This window comes from Poecilia latipinna, unplaced genomic scaffold (genome assembly GCF_001443285.1).
Source record: "Poecilia latipinna isolate Pla-1442-1.1 unplaced genomic scaffold, P_latipinna-1.0 Scaffold96, whole genome shotgun sequence".
In the NCBI taxonomy this organism is placed as follows: domain Eukaryota; kingdom Metazoa; phylum Chordata; class Actinopteri; order Cyprinodontiformes; family Poeciliidae; genus Poecilia; species Poecilia latipinna.
The window spans coordinates 747,094-767,365 of record NW_015112712.1 but is presented as its reverse complement, the minus strand read 5'-3'; the positions used below and the strand labels follow the sequence as shown (position 1 = coordinate 767,365).

The 20,272-nt window shown below is 42.5% G+C and overlaps 1 protein-coding gene across 5 annotated transcripts in view; it reads right to left on the bottom strand.

The window, feature by feature from the left end:
- Positions 1–12,638: 12,638 nt before the first annotated feature.
- prkar1b (protein kinase, cAMP-dependent, regulatory, type I, beta) overlaps positions 12,639–20,272 on the bottom strand; it is a 77,890-nt gene continuing 70,256 nt past the window's right edge. For all 5 annotated transcript variants that reach the window (XM_015026004.1, XM_015026032.1, XM_015026011.1 and 2 more), the window contains 2 exons: positions 13,396–13,477; positions 12,639–13,325 (listed from right to left, as the gene is read on the bottom strand). In XM_015026004.1, the coding sequence (XP_014881490.1) occupies positions 13,153–13,325; positions 13,396–13,477 (255 nt within the window). In that variant the 3' untranslated portion in view covers positions 12,639–13,152. The remainder of the gene's footprint in view (positions 13,326–13,395; positions 13,478–20,272) is intronic.

Sequence of the window (20,272 nt, the reverse complement as noted above, 5' to 3'; positions counted from 1 at the left end):
TTCCTTCAAGGCGCTCTAGGTGTACCCAAGTGCTCTTTCATAAGCCACAATACAGTCGTCAAATTGGCCACATGGATTAAAAAAAAAATTAAAAAAAATGACACCACATGCACACATAAACGCACAGAGACATTGGTGCAAGCAAGGTATGTGAGGCAGCTTTCCAGCTGCAACACATTATACGTTACAGCAGTACACTTTAGTTGTTAAGGGACCATGGCATCCTCTCTGTACGACCTCCAGATCTGTCAAAGCTGGGTCTGGTCTTGTCATAACTCTGACATGATCATGTTTTTTCACTCTGACATTCTTGATGAAATGTATCCTCAGAGAACTATGCTTGGTCAGTGGGGCAGAGAAACTGTAAGCACATATTGCCGTGCAAAGGTACTTTTGAACACCTTTAAAGTTTTTTCACATTTTGTCCTATTGTAGCCCCAAATTTCATTGTAGTCTCTGTAGAATGTATGCGTCACAAAAAACACAAAGTTGACCTTAAGTGTGGACTTAAATTAAAAAGATCCGCAACATTTCTAAACAAATATTTTCAAAACATACATTACCAGTCCCCTTTACATAATACCCAAAACAAACATCAGATTCAGATCAAAACTCAGTGAATTAGCAAATGGAGACACGCATGTTCGTGTGTGTGTGTGTGTGTATGTGTGTATTGTCTCGGTATAAATCCAGCTGCTCTGTGAAGGCATCAGAGTTTTATCTGAGAACATTACTGAATAAGCAGCGTCACAAAGACCAAGAAACACAGCAAACAAGTCCAGAAGAAAGTTGTGGAGAAATTTGGAGCAGAGGTTACTTATGTCAAGATCATCAGAAAACTGTGAGTATACTACAACTCTAAGCCTAAAAAAAAAGACATGACAGTCCACCTAAACTAAGGCAGAGCATTGTTAAAGAAAGAGCTAAGACACCTGTGGTAACTCTAGAGGAGCTGCAGAGATGGAGGAATGCAAAGCACCAAAAAAACTAACACTGTGGACACAGCTGCATAATGAAACATGGTAGCAGCAGCAGCATCATGCAGAGTGGATGATGTCTTCTGCCTGAAGAGGAAGCTTGTTGATCTCTGTGTTGATCTGAGGATGGATGGAGTTAGGACAAACCTGATGGAGGCTGCAAAAGACTTGACCTGGATAGATAGACATGCAGAGCTGCAAGGGAATGGTTCAGATCTAAACATATTTATGTCTTTGCTTATAGTTCAAGCTGCATGAATAATTTTGCAAAGCATTCTTTATTTCATTGCTGAATCACCATCTAAGTCCCATTAGACCCATAGAAATGAACTCTCGACCACAAAAGTATAAAGAAAGCCTCAGTCAGCAAGCTTCAGTCAAACAGAATTATTTAAGGGATTTCAGTTCTCTCACACTTACATATAGGCTACGTTTGGGAAACTTTACACATTTACACACCTCCATTCCCTCATGCACATTTACCAATTTCTTTAACTGGACAGACAGACATGAAGCAATGTGGGCACAAGTCCCTGCAAGCAGCTACCCGTTCCCCCTGTCCTAGCTCACTTTCCCCTTAAAACACTGCCTCTTTATTCTCTCTGAGTGAAGAAAAAAAAAAACAACTCTTTCTTACTGCACACACACACACACACAAACATACACACACGCATACACTTTTTCGCACATGAAACAGGGGACTTCCAGCCTCTAAGAAATAGCAGTGTAATTGCCGGTGCTCTGTTGTCTATCAAGACCTGACCTTTTCAACATGTGTGCGTTGTGTTGGGAGCGATGGGAACCGGCGAGGAGGAAGACAGGGGTCTCCCCGACTCTGCGGTGGTCTGACCCAAATCCCCCCTCTTCCTCCTCCTCCTCCCCCCCCCACCGACTCCAACGAAACTCTGGGAACTCCCAGTGTGTCCGGGCATCGGGTGAGTTCGGAGGCTAGTACAGGGGAGGACGTGGCTAACCCACAAATCAGGTTCTTGGCGGGGCGAGCATCAAAGCTGGGACAGGACGATGTGGAAATGGCAGAAAGGGCACAGAGCTGCCCTGTCTCGATGGAGTCTCAGGGGGACAGAGGAAAATTAGAAGTCTATAAGTAGAGTCCAGACGTTATGGTAGCAAGCTCTTTCGCCAGGGCCAATGGGAAAGTTGCGGACCAGTATTGCCTTACATTATCTGGCCCTGGAATAAGTGCTTCATAGAATGAAACATATACAAGGACACATTCATAATAAATACATGACAGTTTGCAAGATTTTGCATCAAGAGAAGTCATCAAAACAAACAAGAAGCAACCAAATACAGAGGGTAAAAGAGAAGATGTAGAGTTCATGGGAGAGCGTTCCTGAGGATGCAATAAACGCAGCACAGGCAAAAGGGAATGTCCACAAACCCAATGAAATGCCATCTTCACATCCATACATGACAGACGAGCTCAGAGGGGGCACATAAAGCTGACCTCGGTGGTTTATTTGGAGACTATAAGCTCATGATTTCTCCAATTCACAAGTGTGGCTTCCACCTTCTTACCTTTCATTCGACTTGTCTTTCACTTGCTATAGTACAGGCACAATTTTTTGGACTTTAAATCGAGGGCAACCAAGGTGGTTGTGATGATGGTGGTGATGTACGGGATTAAGAAAACGATTTCTAAGCTTGGTTTAAGGGACAGACAAACAAAGATGACTTAGCTGAAAAACAGAATGGGGCAAAGAGCCTGGAAAAGGTTGGATCCAAAGACGTTTTGAGAATCCAGTTTGGTTGCTTTTTGTCCCCAGCATCAGCACCAAACGTGCCTGGGGGCAGTTTCACAAGAGGGTTAAACAGAGATTTTCCTCAACACACTGCAACTCCTATGGCAACCACACCAAACTTAGCTCAAAAAGCACTTAGACTCCAGGAGAGAAACTCCTTCCTACTTTATGGGCCGTACCGCGAAACTGTTTCGCAGGCATCATGCTAACGATTAACTGAGGCTAATGTAATCCCTCGACCCCCTGCCCAGGTAGCTGCTCTGAAAACAGCACCGCTGCTGCTTTTAAAAAATAATTACAGAAGGTCTTTGGTGCTTTTATTGTTGTTATTATTGGAGGCCATAAAAGCAGTAGCAGCTATGATCCAACCTCTGGGATCAGGAAAGACTTTTTCTGGCATTCTTGTCTTTAGTAGAAGCTGCCGATGCAGGCACAAGTGTACTCTAAAATACGTACTATGAAGTTTGCTGGAGGACCTGCATTACGAAACAAAAATATTTTAGGTTTTATTTGACAGAAATCCATTCTGTCATCAAGGTCTGCCGTCTCTGGATTCAAACTTTTTTTTTTTTTTTTTTTTTTACAGTTTTTTTTTTAATACACTTCAAAACGTCTTTGTGGAAACTTAGTTCTAATCAAAACAATGTTTCATTTGCCCAGGTCATGAGTTGCTATGGTGAAGCTGTATATCCAAGTGTCAGACAGCAGCTATTAAAGCTCCTCATAAAAGGGACTGGAGTAAGCTGGTTCAGTAAAAAAACGCCCAGCAGATATGATCCGGTTTGATACTGAACTCTTCTGTTATGGAGCAACAGAAGAGTTGCTCCATAACATTTATATTTATTTATAAACATTTATAAATAAATATTTATTATTTATTTACAAATAAATAATAAATATTTATTTATTTATATATATGTAGAATCAATAAGAACTTAGACCAGACCATGAATCACATTTTTTAGGCTTCCGTGAGAATGGTAAACTCCATTTTGATTTACTGATTAAATCTATCAGTAAGTCTACTACTATAAGCACTTTGTATTGCCTTGTTGCTGAAAATGTGCTATAAAAAATTAAATTACCTTTACCTTTACTGTATAAAGTACTGTTAAAATGATTATTTCTCCCGGGGAAACAAGAGCTTTCCAGAAAGGTTGCTCCCTAAACCTAATAAGTGGGGTTGGGGTTTTGTATGTCATTTTGGAGGAACTATGTCCTCCTCTCTTTTCCAGGATTGTTTTAATTTATCCTTGTTGGAGGGTTTTCAAGCATGAAGGCTGTGCAAAAGCATCTGCAACTGTATTTAAGTCTGGACTTTGACTAGGCCACTCCAAAATCTCAATTTATTTATTTATGAATTGGCTCATTCTCGTAACCAAAACCCAGTGGATGTGCACACTCCTTCGTGATTTCCTATGAGACAGTCCTGAAAAAGCAACGCAGCCTTAGACAAAGAAGTCCCACGTTTGTCTTATCAGTTCCGTATTTTCCCATCAGTCTTTGGGATCATCATGTTATTTTTTTTTTTTTGGAAAACATTAGCTGGGGTTTTGTTCACTTTCTCTTTGAGTCATTTTGGTAGACAATATGCTGCTCTGAAGATTCACCACTGATTCATGTTTCCACCGTTTGTGGATAGTACGCCACTCACTCTGGAGTCCTGGAGTCCCAAAGTATTAAACATTTCTTCAGCATTTCTAGCCTCTTGCAGTCTCTGTTTCTCATCTGTTCTTGAATTTCTGTCGGTCGAAGCATGTTGGGCTGCTTTTTGACATCCGTTAGCCTGCTTCATGTCGTCGGACAGGTTAATTTTCAGTGATTTCTTAAACCTGGATGTGGCTGGTTAAAATTAATGTGGTGGCTGATTAGGTTTTCACATGGCGGCAGCTTATTTTGGACAGGTTTTGTTTTTAGTTTTCAAACAGTTATTTGGTTAACTTAGTGTGATATTAAAACTTAGCTGATGAGCTGAAACAAGTGTGAAATAGAGTAAATAAAAAACAAAGTGAAACCATAAAAGGATATTCCCTATTCTCATTTTCCACAAGTCAAGATGCAGTGACGAAAGAGAGAGATCACAACAAAGTGATTATCAGCAGGAAGTGGCTCCATTATGGGCTTAAAGATGGGAGAGAGTGCTCTTTGGTTACAGCTCTCAGTCAAATCCACACATTCCATCGGGGTTTAGGGCAGAACCGGGTCACCCCTCTAATGGCTCCTGCGGGGTTTTAGGGATAGGTGGGCCACCCTCGCTCTTTTCTCCACCTGCTGCCCCGGTACCTGGAGCGCAGCTTTGGGCACAGCGGAGGATGCTGGACAGATTCTTGGACACTTGAGGAGGAAACAGAGGGTGTGTGTGGACGTCTGTCAAGAGACACTTGACAGCTTTTCGCTTTGACCTTGTGAGAGGTGGTGTTGTGAAGGATGAAGGTTTTCAGAGGCGGTGGGAGGGGAGGTGAAGCACTCGCGCTTAATTATCCCTGAAATGTGGGAGTCCCTGCGGGGGCTGAACTTCTATGCATCAGTCAGTAAAGATATACTGTATCCGATCCAATCTGGAGAATCAGCAAGAGCAGACAAGTGGTTTGGAAACCCAAGGTGCTTCGAGAGCGTTAATCTGAAAATTATGAAGTAAATCACATCAAGTTCTAGAATATCTCATCTTCTGAGTCAGCCTTCGTGACCATTATGCTAACAACTCAGCAGGGACTTGTTTTGTTTTTGTTTGTTTGTTTTCTCATTGCATACCTTCATCTTCCTGATGTGATTAGAAAAAGAGTGTGAGCACTTTTTACGATCTGTACTCCAATCCCCAGCAATTCCCCCGAGAGCAGCAGCAGGGGAAAAAAGAAATAATTGAGACAACCGCCGAGCCGCCTCCCCTGGGAGTGAAGTCAGAGCCCGACTGAAGAGATGCATTGTTCTGGGTTTGGATCGATGTAGGCAGGAGACTGCAGAATCATGTGCATGATGGAATATCTTACTCTGAAAACTGCTTCTGACTCTTTCCTCTTTTTTTTTTTTGTCTTTTTTGTCCGTCCGCCTCTGCGATGCAGAATGTCGGGGGAACATTGGGTTTGTTTTCTCTACACGTCGTTTGGAGGCTCCGCTGACTGGGAAATAGCTTTGAAACTGAGGCCAAAACTGAGGCAAGATGGGGAGGCTCAGTCTCAGTGTTGGTACATGTATACATGTGAATTATTTACTTGTCGTCCAGCAGGAAATGAGGAACGATAACAAGCTTGGGAAAGAAAAGCAGAATAACAAACAGATGGTATCGCATCTACTTCTCTTTTTTTGTAGCTTTTTCTTTTTGTCTTTTTTTTTCTCCGTTTCTAGTCTTTAATTTCTTTTATGTGCCTCAGTGGGGTGAGTTTGCTAACAGGAAGTGGTGGGGAGGTGGGGGGGAATAACTCCCTGTATCTGATTCCCAGCTGCAATTGCTTGGTTACATTGACCAGAGTCAGAGAAACACCTTTATGGCTGCGTCACTAAAATCTGAAATATTTCTTCGAGCAATTTAGAAACAGGCTGAGTGACACGGATGTCTAAAACCCAAAACACAACATACCCAGAATTTCAGCAAGTGGGCACATGCGGTCCTTTGCAGAGTCATTGAGTCCCCCTAAGGTTGAAACAGAACCATTCAGTTGTAGCTCTGACCGCATTTCAGGACCATTCAGGTTCCAGGTTTTCTTCCAGAATCGTGTTGTTTTGATTTAGATCAAACCATCGCATCACACGCATCACAGACTCTGACCAGTGTTCCTGCTCACGCTGAAGAACAACATCCCCACAGTATGATGCTGCCACCACCACGTTTAACCATGAGGAACATTTAGTGTTAATTTTCCACCACGCATGGGGTTTCCGCATGTAGGTTAAACATTTTTAAAGAATTGCTTGCACTAGATTTAGTTCTAGGTTATGAGACTTTACATGTTTTTCTTAATTTTCTTGATAATCCATCTATAGCCACGTTGTGTTGGTTTAATAATGCTGTTCATTTGAATATGCAGTGTAAGACAGACAGGGTTATTTTTAATTATATACAAGAATATTTAGAAACATTGCAACAGAAAAATGGAAGTTATAAGCTCAATGAGAAATCTACAAAATTATATTATGATTACAGATCGTCGCTGAAAACGATAATTTGTTCTCACCCAACCTACCTGGCAAAATAGCGACTAAATAAAATTAAAAAAAAAGAAAAATATAAACAATTTTAACTCCTGTACTGATAATACTGCAGCAGGGTTTTTGAATGGAACCTTTTATGTGAAGTTTGTGAACAATGTTAAGGTTTATTGAATATTTTTATATTATTTCTAAAGACGTAACAACACAACTAATAAACTATGTTTACGCTGTAGAGAATTTCTTTTTTTTTTTTTAGCTCAGTTTGGAGTTTTTCTCCTCTTGATATCGCCTCGCTCATCCTTAAAGTCTCAATCCTATCAACCTCACTGTTGCTCAACCACCTGTGACAAGCCTTGGTGGTGCTCTTTGACCTGAGAAGGTCGAGATTAGAGCTGAGAATTAGGACTGGGGACCCGGCAGAGGAAGAAGACGCCGCTGGACCGAGATTTTTCAACTAAACCAGGCTAAACCCGGCTCTGAAGCCAACAGGTCGCCACACCCAATATATTCTGACAGCTGAGTATCAGAGTCCATGATCATTAGTGCAGGTGGGGGGTAGGGGGTTGAATCGGAAAGGGGGAAAGCAGAGAGAAACAATGGAGATCACCAAGCATTTTAATTAGCCTGAATCCCTCTGGTGGAGAGGAGGGGGAAACGGAGGAGAGGTGGCATCTGTGGGAACACGGAGAGCAAGCGAAGAGGCCAGAAAACAAGAGGGAGAGTCAAGAAAAAGACATGGGGGGAGGTGATGATGCTAACACACCCCGCGGCACTGTGCCAGGTTTAAATATCTTCTCATAAAAAGAGTGTGTGGGATTATTCAAAAAAAAAAAAGCACAAAAAACACCAAATTCCTCCCAGATAGTTAATCTTGTAAATTTTAGGCACTCGTTATATAAAACTTGGAATTTGGAGGGATGTGCATGAGAAGCCATGCTGTAAATGAGTGGGGAAAATGTTTCTATGTCGGGATAAACTCTGAGGTGCTTATGTGAGTTACTCTCAGAGGAGTTCAGAAAAAAAAAACTAGGAAGCCATTGTTATGGGTCCCACAGTGAAGCTTGTGTGACCTTTCACTTCTGCCTCTCGATTGCTCATTGCCTCCTCCAACTCCATCCTCATCCTCAAGTCTCGTCCAGATTTTCGGAGACAAGGAGTCAGCAGACTTACTCATCAGTGAGTGTGAATATGGAACGGCGCGAGAGGTGGGAAATGTTGAAGTAATAGTAGATACCAAGACCATCAGTACTTAGCATCATAAAAGTATCTCTTAAAAGTTTAGCCACAAACTTCAATTTGTTTTGGTGACTTTATGTGATAGAGCGACACAAAGTAATGCATGTTTGTGCATGTTTTCTCACATTTTCATAAATAACAATCAGACAAATGTAGCACTTTTTTTTTATTTTCAGCCCTCTGCACTGCGATATACCCAACATTCTCCAGTGGGAGAATGCAAAAGAGTTGAAGTGAGCTGGATGTCGACCTTCTGCCACTAAACATGCAATCAAAGGTTCAAAAACGACTTGGATAAAGATGTATTAAGGTCTCAAAACGGCCTACTCAAAGTCCAGACGTATATCCAACTGAGAAGCTGTTAGCTGTAGCAGCAGCTCAGGGTGGAGAAGCTGAACACAAACGCACTTCCCATTTTTATTTTTTTTTAGATTTTTATTTGTAAAAAAAAAAAAAAAAACAGAAAAGGAAACCATCTTTCTCCAACAACTCTGCACTGCACTGTGGTTGCTGTACAGATTCTAGAGCTGCTATTCGTTTTTTTTTTTTATACTCCACCGGAGTCACGGAGAGTTGCGTGCCATTGAGAACCTCTGCAGCAGGACCAAGTGAGCTAATATAAAAGCAGCAGGACAGACTGAAAGTGTGTGTTTGTGTTTACTCCTATACTGGCTCTGTTCCATCGTGTCAGGGCTTCATAACACTGCACATGTGACAGTGCCAAGATTTGTCCTTAGCTAGCCCACCCAGGATGGCTCGGTAATGGCCGTGTCTAATCTGGTACTCTGAACACACACACACACACACACACACACACACACACACACACACACACACACACACACACACACACAGATACAAAAGGGAAGGCTTAGGTGACCAGTTCCTCTTTTGTTAATTTAGGCGTACCCTGTCATACAAATGCTGCATTCTTTGGCAAATGCTTGAATAACAGTGGTACTTATAAGGTTCAGTTTCATGCCAATTCCAGAACTTTGAATCAAAATGAATGGATTTAGTGAGCTGTCAGCAGGCTGGGCTGTGAAATGGTTGGTCTGCACCTGTCCTGCGGTCAACCAGAGAGCCTAAAATACCTGGTAGCTAAATTCATTCTTTCCATTTCCTCACAATAACTTTAGTCAAGTTTTAACCCAGCAACAATCTCATTTATTGTTCTCAGCCATGTAGAATGCTGTGAAAAAGATCTTCCAGACATAGACAACTAGACAAGATGCACTTTTAAAATGATTATTTCCGTTAACTGTGAAAAAGGACAGAAGAAATCTATCCAAACCTACGCTGGCCTGTGTGAATCCCCTCTAAGCCAAAAACAGCTTTGATTAATGGAAACGGATCCACTCGTATGTGCAGGATTGTTTTAACGAAGACACATTGTAAAGTTTTCAATACCACGGCATCTCAGTCAGATTTAAGTCTGCACTTTGACTCCTGATACCTTCAATTTGGCTTTCGTGAGCCAGTTAGAGATGGATTCGCTGGTGGATTTTGGGTAAGTGTCCAGCTGTGTGCCCTTAATGTGCTTGAGCTCAAGGTCAAAAGCCTAAGACTGGACCTTCAGAGGTGAGAGGCTCAGGAAATAGCACAATGTTTTGTAATTAGTGGAATGCCGGCTCGTTCTCTCTCAGTCATTTTATCCTTGGGCAAGACACTTCAGGACCAAAATTGCAATCAGAAAATGTTGAACCGGTAGCTTGAGGAAAAACCCAAACTTGTTAAGGTCCGTTAGCGTACACTGTGAAAGCCAAAGAAGTTGTGCCTGTGTGGCGAGGGGAGTATTAAACTCAATGTCAGCGAGTTGGGGGCACATTCCTCAGTTGATTTAGTGGACATTAAGATGAAGAGGAATGTGTCAAAGCTGCAGAGGCTTTAGTCCACGGTGGTGTAAACCGCCTGGGAGGAGCTCCGAGCCTTTCTGACAGCCCCGCTATGACGGATGACTGACACTGGGCTTAACGTGAGAAGGACAGAGAGCAGACAAAAGACAAGAGGGGAGGGTGGGAAAAAGAGGGAGAAGCCTGTAGGAAAAAAAGAAATATGAGAGACGTGACTGAGGAGGACGTAAGCAGGAGAGAGAAGGAAAATGATCAGAGATTCAACAGCTATCAGAGGTTATGTGCAGTGAGGTGAGGTAAATAAAAGAGTAGTAACTAAGTCCAGTCAGGAGAGGAGGAAAATGTGCCAAAAGCTGGGATAAACGGGAGGAAAGAATGTGAGGAAAAGTCACAACTCCCCCAGGGACCAAAAAGACCAAGAAGAAAACAACGTCAACTCAAAAGAGTTTCTGAAGCTTATCTTTATTTGCTCAAGATGGTTTGATAGTTGGAAAAAAAAAAGATATACAGAAGAGAAATACAGAAAGACTCTTTTTCTTAAGGTCCCATTTTTATTTTTTTTTTTAACATCGGGTCAGTTGTGCAACACTGACAGAACTGTAGATCAAAGGAAACCAACACAAATTCTTAGTTTTCTCAACTTTTCTCTTATTGAGAACATTTCAAAAAACATCTGAATCAGACTGCGGTGGTGACCCAACGCTTTTAAACTCGAAAGTGGTGCAAAAGTACTAAATCATCAAACAAAATCACCTCAAAAACAAGCAGATTTCTTTATTCGGTCCTGAGACGGTGTAAGCCTTTCAGGTTCGGTCGCGTGGAGACGACACGACTGAACCTTTGGAGAACAACAGCTCACAGAAACGTTAAGAATCTCTACATATTTTTTGTTATTTTTCAACTAACCTGACAGAAGAGCTGAAAACGGGAATGAAGAAGTGATCCCAACAAGAACTGTCTGTGTATCAAAAGTGTGATGCAGCTCAAAGGTAAACGCTGGGCCGCAGCTTCTCATGAAGTGGGGAAAAAAACGGTAATCGTATCGAACTAAGATGCTTTTACTGTCTTCACAGAGCTGAAATCTTCAGGCTCCAGCAACTGATATGTTGACCAAGATGAACCTCCAGTTTAACACTGCGCAGACCACTCAAGTAAAAGGTTTAATAAATGTGTTTTTTTCCCCCCCGCCAAATAGTTTTAGAAAATTATTCAAAGAAACTTCTTTTAGAAGTGAATGCCACACTGAAAATTTAGAAGAAAAAAACAAAAAAACAAAACTTGAGTACATTTATTATAAGTGTGTGTGTGTGTGGGGGGATGTTTCAAGAATCCAAAAGTTTGATGATTTTCTTTCCACATATTTTAAGATAACCAGACTGTCTCTAAAGTTTTGATTGGCAATCAAGTAATCTTGTTTCACTGGGGAATAAATATGATGTGACTCAGGAGCCAGGTTCACGCTGTGCAGGGATGGCCTCTGGGGAATAAATATGACATGAAACAGAGCATAGTTTCTCTCAGCCACACTTGTAAATCAAAAAATACACGAGAACATATCATTCAAAAGGAGCAGGTTTTCCGCTGTGCAACGATGACTTACAAAAATTATTAGTCGGTGTTTGAAATTTTAAGGGGAAATTTATAATAGCTTGTTACTTTCCGATTCCTCTCATGTAGGAAAGTAGTAAGTGCCTCCATAAGGTCTTCTTTTGTTCGCTCTCCACTCCTCCTGTCCAGAATCCAATTCTGCTTTCCCATCCAAAACTTCCCATTTCTGCTGCGATTCTGCATTTGCAGCAGCAGCCGTGCAGTCTGCCATCTCCCGTCGTACAGAAAGGCATTGTTACCAACAACCTTTTTATATAATCAGGTTCACACAGTGTGACATGCTCAAAATCCGTTTCGGAATCACTCGCTGTGTGCCTGTGTGATGTGTGTTGATCTTCCTAATTCAGGAAGTGGCTACAAGTTAATAGCTCCTTGCCTCGACTTGCCCACATCCGCAGTGAGAGTAATAATTAAAAAGATTAAAACACCTGGAACTGTGACAAGGATGGATGGACGATGATCCAAGTTTATCTGAGCAGGATGATGTGGGAGGTAAAAGAAAATATCTCGAAAGCTCGCTCTGTACATCAGCTTTAAAATTCAGATCCAAGCTTTGCAAGGTGGATGCATGATTTAAAACGGACCCAGAGAGCAAGAAATCACCAACTGAAAAAAAAATAAGAGAGCAGCATAACAGATAAAGTAGGTTGAAAAAAAAGATGTTTCTACACTGCAGAGTCTGACAGTAATTATCCATACCATTCTGTCAAATTGCCTCAATAGCTGCTAGAGTTAAGAAAACCAGTGCAACAAAAAGCTGTATCACTCTTTGGATGCACAGACAGTACATTTTAACACAAACGTCATGTGTTTTTTTAAATTGTTGTATATGTTAGCAGTAAAAAAAAAAAATCTACAAAGTAAGCCCCCAGCTACATCTAACAATCTTCAACCTGATAAGGATGACAGAGTTATTCTTTCGACGCAAAGAAAAATGTTAAAACAGCCGAGAAAAGTTTTCTTCACACCTCTCTGACTACAGTACATTTGAGGGAACAAAGATCTGTGTAGTGCGTGTTTGTTTTGATCGAGAAAAGATGCAACGCACAGGCAGAGATAAAATAAAAAAACAAAAACAAAAACAAAATAAAAAGGCATCAAAAAGCAACAACATCCAGCGAGCAAAGAAATGTGCACCCACTTCCTGACGCTGTGCGTAAACATGACCTCGCTTCCTGCGTGATTCCTGAATGTGTCCGCATGCTCCGTAAAATACATTAAAGTGCAAACACCATTTTTATACGAGTCCCTCGTGCCTCGTAAAGCGACTCGTTTACATTAGATGATGATTGAAATAGTTTCTGTCCTCTTCTGATTTTTACAGCTGCGTGACAAGTAGACTGAGTCAAAGTGCACAAGATTAAAAAAACGAAAAGAAAAGAAAAGAAGTAAAGCTAGGAAACAAGCTTTCTGTGTCATTTTGTATTTAAAATTGCTGTTCACCCCTGTGTCCCAACAACCCCCCACTCCCCCCCGGTTCCCAACCCTGACCCTAAACCTCTGATGCTGCTGATGATGATGGTGCACACCCCTGCTGGTGGAGTGGTGGGCGGAAAGGGGGCCGAGCTCTCACACGGTGAGGGAGATGAAGCTGTTGTATCTCTGGATGTTCCTCTTGAGGATCTCGGAGCACGGCCCCAGCACGCGCTCGAAGCGGGGCCGGTCCAGCTTCACGCACTTGAGGGGTCCGCGGGCGACGACGGTGGCTGCCCGGGGACGGTTCAGCAGCAGGGCGATCTCACCTGGACGCAACAGGAGCGGAAGGTCAAAATCAGAGATGGATGGCAAAGTAATTAGAAGGACGATGCTCACCAAAGTAGTCTGAGGGTCCGAGGCGTCCGACCTCGACGTACTCCTCGTTGTCAGATCGGCGCTGCAGAACAGAGGCTATTCCCTGCACACACACAGAAACAGAAAGGTCCTCAGCTATGTAGAAGAAAGGCAAAACTGTGGAAAAAAAAAAAGTGGACAGGAGACTGAAAATCATGAGGAGGATTAGGCTGAGGAGAAAATTCCTCTGCTTCATAAGAACACAGGTGCACTGGATTTAGTCGTAGGCGCTGTGGGACGAACACCTGTTGAGTGGGACGCACACGAACAGGGACGTCCAAGACGGGACAGGACAGAAAAATCCATTATCTCCGTCCCGGTTCCTCCGCTGAATAATAAACACAAACATCTAAGCCCACTTGGGGATGAAGTGAGTCATCACTGTCTCCATCACGAAATCCTCTAAATCAGAACTCATCCGTGAACTGGAAACTGCTGTATTGTCCAACAAAGAGGAGCTTTAAGTCCTTAAATGACCCCCAAACCACTGCACAAACACACACACACACACACACACACACACACACACATGCATAAATTCTGAGCTAATATTAGAAAACTCTAAATCAAAAAAGCACCTGAGTGTCTAACAACTCCAGGGGATGCATATATTCATCATGCATTTTTGTTGTTGTGGGAAGCTTGACTGTGTGATTCATCTAACAAGCAAAGGCAAGGGGAAATTATTTGGATTTATTTTGGCCAACAAAGGATTAATCCTGCAGCTGCTAACAAACTTCAAACTACATGCCTGAAAATGTACAATTTTCCAAAATTTCCCAGAAAACACGTTTGAAGCTGCACTCGATGCACGCTTTGCAAGCACATTCAGCGCTAATCTCGAAACATGCGACGTTTTAAGAGCTGCTGTAATTGATGGCAGGTAAAAAAGGAAGAAAAAAAAAAAGAAAAAAAAAAGGAAAGTCAAGACGGGAACTTCCCGGCTTGTCTTGGACTGCTTTAGAAGACAGAGTTGATTGTTCCAGCAATCCTTCAAACGTTTCTAATCCCTTTCTGCTTTCTGTGCTCCTGGTCGCTGACCAGGCTAATAATGCTAAATATGAATATAATGAGGCTTAATGAGAACCCCCCCTCAAACTGCCAGCAGCTACTCACTGCTGGCAGACAAAGGTGAGACTGTATTTCAACAAAAGGGTGTGTGTGTGACTCTGCGAGTTTACGCTAGAAATGAGCTGTGCAGAGTATTCCAAGCAAGGAGTAATTTGCGAATCCCCTTTTCGAATCAGTGCTGGAAAATGTGCACTGTGCAGTTACCACGTTGACAACGCAACACGTCGCAACAGTGACAGTGACAGTCGGCGAGACCATGGGAAAGTCATTTACGCCGTTCTGCAGCAGCGCCGTCTTCATATGGCGCTTTATTCAGACGGCTTGAATGTGATAAAATATGATTTATCTGATAACTAATCTAATCAGCCAGGAAAAGGAGAGCGTTAAGAGAGCAGCCAAGAGCCCTGGAGGAACTCTGACGGGAAAATCTGTTGGCATGACAACCACAAGTCCTGAACTCAACAAATATGGCCTTCATGGGAAAATGGAAGATGTGACTTAAACTGTTTTGCTTAAATTCTAAAAACTCTGGATGTGGAGAAAAATGAACACTTCACATCAGTGGAGGTGGCAGCATCATGCTGTGGGGAGGCATCTTTTTTTAGAATATCGAGGGAATCTGCTTAGGGTTCAGGGGAAGATGAACGGACTTAAATCCTGGAAGAAAGTCAAACTGGATTTAGAAATTATGTTGCATCATCATTTTAGGCAAGCAGGTGATGAGCTATATAAATACACTCATTTCTTGTTTTGCTGGTTAACACCTGATTGTGGTTTTGTATTGAGATTAACAGCCACTCATCAGTACTTCACAGTTTTTTTTAAAGGTTTTATTGGCCTTCATTTAGCAGTTGTTAGACAGAAAGGTGGGTTATGAGAGAGGGGCGGGGAGACATGTGGCAAAGGTCGGGCCAGGACTTGAACTCGCAACAGCCGCGTCGCGGACCCAGGCCTCCACACATGGGTCACACTTTATCCCTGCGCCACCGACGTGCCCTAAAATTACTTCACAGTTGCTGTTTATGACGAGAAAAGCTATTTTAAATCCCAATAAATGGTGAATCTCTGCCTAATTTACCTCCCCATTGTTGTTTCTTCACATTTTTAGCCCATTCAAGTGCTATTTTTGTAACTTTCGAACTGCATTTGTAGGATTGCAGTTGGATTTTTTTTTTTTCTCCAAGCTGAAGGCGAAACGAATAAGTGGGAAGGTAGCGCTCCTGTGTTTACAACCACCGTAATACTCTCCTTTCCATTCATGTCCAAACAAAGAGAGTGAGACAGTGCAGCGCTGCAACAACAGTTGCTCGTGAACAGGCCTCATCCAGTGTGGTCCAGATAACCATCTCATACTGTACCACCTCAGGGGGAGTGCTCTGCTCCACAGATATTTCTTTTATAAACATTTAAGAGCTTCGCCTGCCTAACAAAGGCCGCTCCAGACCGCTGACAACAAAAGGCGGCAGGAGAGGTCAGGCATAAAGAAAAACAAACAGAAAATAACGGGGCGGGGGGGAAATGCGAGTGAATAAAGAGTTCACGCCAATTAAATGAGAGAAAAGCGGCCGTCTGTCCCTCAGCAGGTCCTTTGTGACAGCTCATGCGCAGAAATACATATTCACATGCATCAGCGCTTAAATAAATACGCCACAGGCCGAAGGTAATGAATCAACTTGGGATGACAAGTCAAAATGTAACAGCTTGCTTGTACGAGGAGCACTGGAACGCCGACGCGCTCAGAGAAACACAGACAGGGGCACGGGGCGAGATGGAGAAAGGTGATATCCGGAATAGCCTGTTCATGGGGCCACCCAGCACCAGGAGTGTCTGCACCTTCTCATTCAAACACACACAGCTCACCGACTTCCCCAGCAGCACCGTTTCTAACTAAATTCGCTCTCTTCCGTCCGCGCCCGAGGGCTGCGTTGAAGCAATTCCAAAAATGGCTTTACTCCGTTAGGACCCGGTGATCTTTACCATCAAATTAAAAATACGACCTGCTTCGTGAACTCCATCGATCCGCCCTCGCTTAGATCGGGCATCAGCTGAACCGCACGTCAGGAAGCAGGTTTGGAATACAGACGAACAGCAGATGATATGTGCTGTTGGAAATCCACAGAGGGTCTTTGTTCTGCGTGACCCACTGGAACCCTCCGAGTCCCGTCAGTGTGATTACTCTTGTGGGAGGTCGAAAGACAAATGTGAGACAGCTTACGAAATACTGTTTAGAGCGATGAGTCTGGGAGACGAGGGCAAATATGTGAGCAGAGAAGACGACTTCATGACGTCTTACCTTTAAGAACGTCTGTGTTTTATTTACATAGTGACATTAAAAAGAAAATTATCTTTTTGTTGTTTGTTTTTTTTACTGAACTAACTTCATATTTGGAAATAAAAATATAGAACCTTAAATATTTTCACATTCGGTTACATTATAACCACAAACTTCAGTTTATTTTTGGGGGGATTTTATGTGATGGATCAACGTGAAGTAGCTTTCAAAACACCGTGTGTGGGAGGAAACATCATTAAACTCCACGTTGAAACACAGCAGCGGCAGCACCATGCTGTGGGGAGGCTGGTCCGAGTTGATCGTAAGGTGGATGGAAAAGACTTTAGACTCGGGATCAACGTCCAGTTGAACAACAGCTTCAAACATGTAAAGCCCGTTTACACTTTTACTTGAAAGCAAAGATTTGCAGCCAACTCATTATTTTTGATATTTTTAATAATAAAAGAATTTAACCATGTGAAATAACAGGGTAGCATACATTATATAAGCCACAAAAGTAAGTAAGTCCACGGAGAAGTATTCACACCTTAACTTTTCCACATTTTGTCACATCCCCACCACCATCAGCAGCGGCAGCAGCAGGTTTCCTCTCAGGACGGCCCTGTAAGTAGTTCTGTCTGCCTTCCCCTCAACTCCAACCGTTTTCCCCATCTATGCTAAACTCAGTCATTACCCCAGCATAATGCTGCCGTCGCCTTACTATACATAAGGACTAAGGATTATTTTATTTGTATTCTAAAATGAAAAGCCTTCCATTTATGACAACAGAAGGAGGAGAAGAAATAAGGACAGAAAAAAGTAGCAGAAGTGGTTGACGTTAGGGAAGCTGAGATTCGACACCTCGTGGCCCCTGGAGCCTGTGAGGGCTTGTTTGTACCGTGTGAGAATAAAATGTAAACATGTCCTCTTTCATTAAAGCCTCAATCTTCCATCCAGGCCACAAAAACATGATGTCTCTATAAGCTCCTTCTTTTAAAGCAGTACGTATTTAGTGGTGTTTTTTTGTTTTTTTTCTTTTCGCTGATTCACAAATAATAGCGAGAGGAGACAGATTAGGACACAAGGGACGTATGAGCAAAGGCACTGCTGTCATATAAATAGCAGCAACAACCATAACATGTGCACATGAGAAGACGCAGAAAAAAGGGAGAATATGGTGAGATTGCAGGGAGCTTTTCTTGCAATTAGTCACACTTTCAAAATCCTCCTTTATTTTGCGGTCTGCCCACACGTCCTGCCCTCCTTTGCTCATCCCTTTCCTTTCTGCCTCCGTCTGTCTCCCTCGCTCTCTCTCGTCTCCCCTCCCGGGAGGCTGGGTCTCCTGACCCCGTGTGAAAGTCAGCAGCACGCATTCCAGCCCAGTCCACGGCGCTCTGGGAAAGTTGGGCTGCCATGAGACATGAGGTTACAAACGGAGCCGAACCGCAACTGGGCGCAAAAGTAGGTGGAAAAACAGTGGGTGTGTACCGGCCCACGAAAGATTTAAGGTGGGAAACGGCGATAAATCTTGTATAAAATGTAGTCATCGTCCTTAATGATAAGAGCGTCTGATCTGTGATAAGCACAAGCTAAAACTTGTTTGTTGAGTCGGAAAACGCATTCCCCTCTTTGCTCCCGCTTTTACTGTATCTCCATCTTCTATTCCCCTCAAGTCCACAACATATTTCTCTCCTTTTGGCATGTACAAACTCCCAGATCGGTGAGTCATGCAAAGCTGATTGTTTTTTTTTGTTTTTTTTCTTTTTCTATTTTCTGCAGAGTCAATCTGACCTTTGAGGGATGTCTGCAGCTAAATTTGGAGGCCTCAGACACGACCAGCTGGTGAAATACAATGTTAGGAAGTTTAAAGCACTCATTCAGCTAAAACCTTCCCAAGTACTCTTGCATTACGACACACATCAATGCACTTTCTTGGCATTTTAATTAGAAACAGACCAACTCAGAGCATAAGTAACTAAGGTTGGAGAAAAAGAATGAAAGTATTGTGCATAAATGTAGACAAAATACTTTTGCTGCAATGTCTCTGCTCTCTTTGAACATCGACAGACTGGCAATTTTTGCTCATTCTCCTTCACAAAGTAGCTCAGGTTCATTTAGATTTAAAGGAGTGTTCCCACAGAATCCCAATAAACTCCCAATATACCTGGATTTTGATTGGGTCATCCTAACACATGAATTTGCTTCAATCTGAACCATTCCATATTATTTTCAGATCGTATCTTTAGTCTTGTTGTCCTGCAGCAAAGTGAATCTCCGCCCTGGTCGCGAGTCTTCTGCAGGATTGCCTTATAATCTGCTCTGGCCATCTTCCCATCAACCCCGACCAGCTGTCCCTGACCACACAGGAGATTGCTTATCGATTCTCCAACCTGATCCGCAGCTCCCTGGGCCTCCTGGCTGCTTCGTGTTGCTCTATCACATGAAATCCAAACACAAAGCTCGTGGCTGTAAAGTGTGCAACTGGGAAAAAGTGTGAAGACTTTGACAGAGTTGAATTTAGATTCAATATTTTTGCTTTTTATGGTAGCGATAACATGTTTAGGGAAAACAAGGAGAGGCTGGGGAGTGACACAGACACTAAAGGCGCTGCTCAAATCAAGGATGGCTGCAAGCACTGTTGCAGCTAAATATAATGTTTCACCATGTTTGCTAAAGTACAGCCTGTAAACATTACATGTGGCCACTGTTCACAAAGAGCTCAATTTGTTGTGTGTGTGATTACAACCTGCTAACCTCATTTTACTGCTCCTCAATAGCTGGTTTACTCAGTGTTGTGTGTGCGTGTGTGTGTGTGTGCATGCGTGTGTGTGTGTGTGTGTGTGTGTGTGTGCGTGGCATCCTGGGTGTTGGTCATTAGGGGAACTGGTCTTCATTGCCACACATTCAGTTTAACAGAGTGTGCACTTCTCTGTCATTATGCTGTCAGGCATTCCCTCCCCCCCCCCCCATTTTTCGCGGCTGAACTGGAGCCCAAAGCGAATACAGGTCAGTGTCGAGATAAGATTTGGGAATTTTGCGGCAACATCTGGAGGTCCTGTACTGACTTGTGGTCAGTAGTAAGAGTGACAACATGCTATCCTTAGCAGGTAATGTAAGGGACTTTAAAGCATCTCACAGCTGAAAGTGAGGAGTGGGGAAAACTTTCCACAGACTGACGTCAGAGGCTGGTGGCTGTTTGCCTCGCCGAAGTCGTTTCAGCCAAACGGAGTAAAACTAGCTGTTGTGGGGGAAGGTGTTCTAGCGTTTTACTCAGTTAAGACACACATTTTTTGTTTATATTGCTTGACTAGTAAAACCAGGCTGTTTAGTTGAATTTTTTTTTTTTGTAGCTAAATCTGTTTATTTGCAAGAAGCAAACAAAAAGATTACATATTGAGAAGAAAAAAAAAAAAAAATATATATATATATATATATATATATATATATTTTTTTTTTTTTTTTTTTTTTTTTGTAAAAAGTCTCCAAAATACCACCATCTACATCGCACATTTTTAT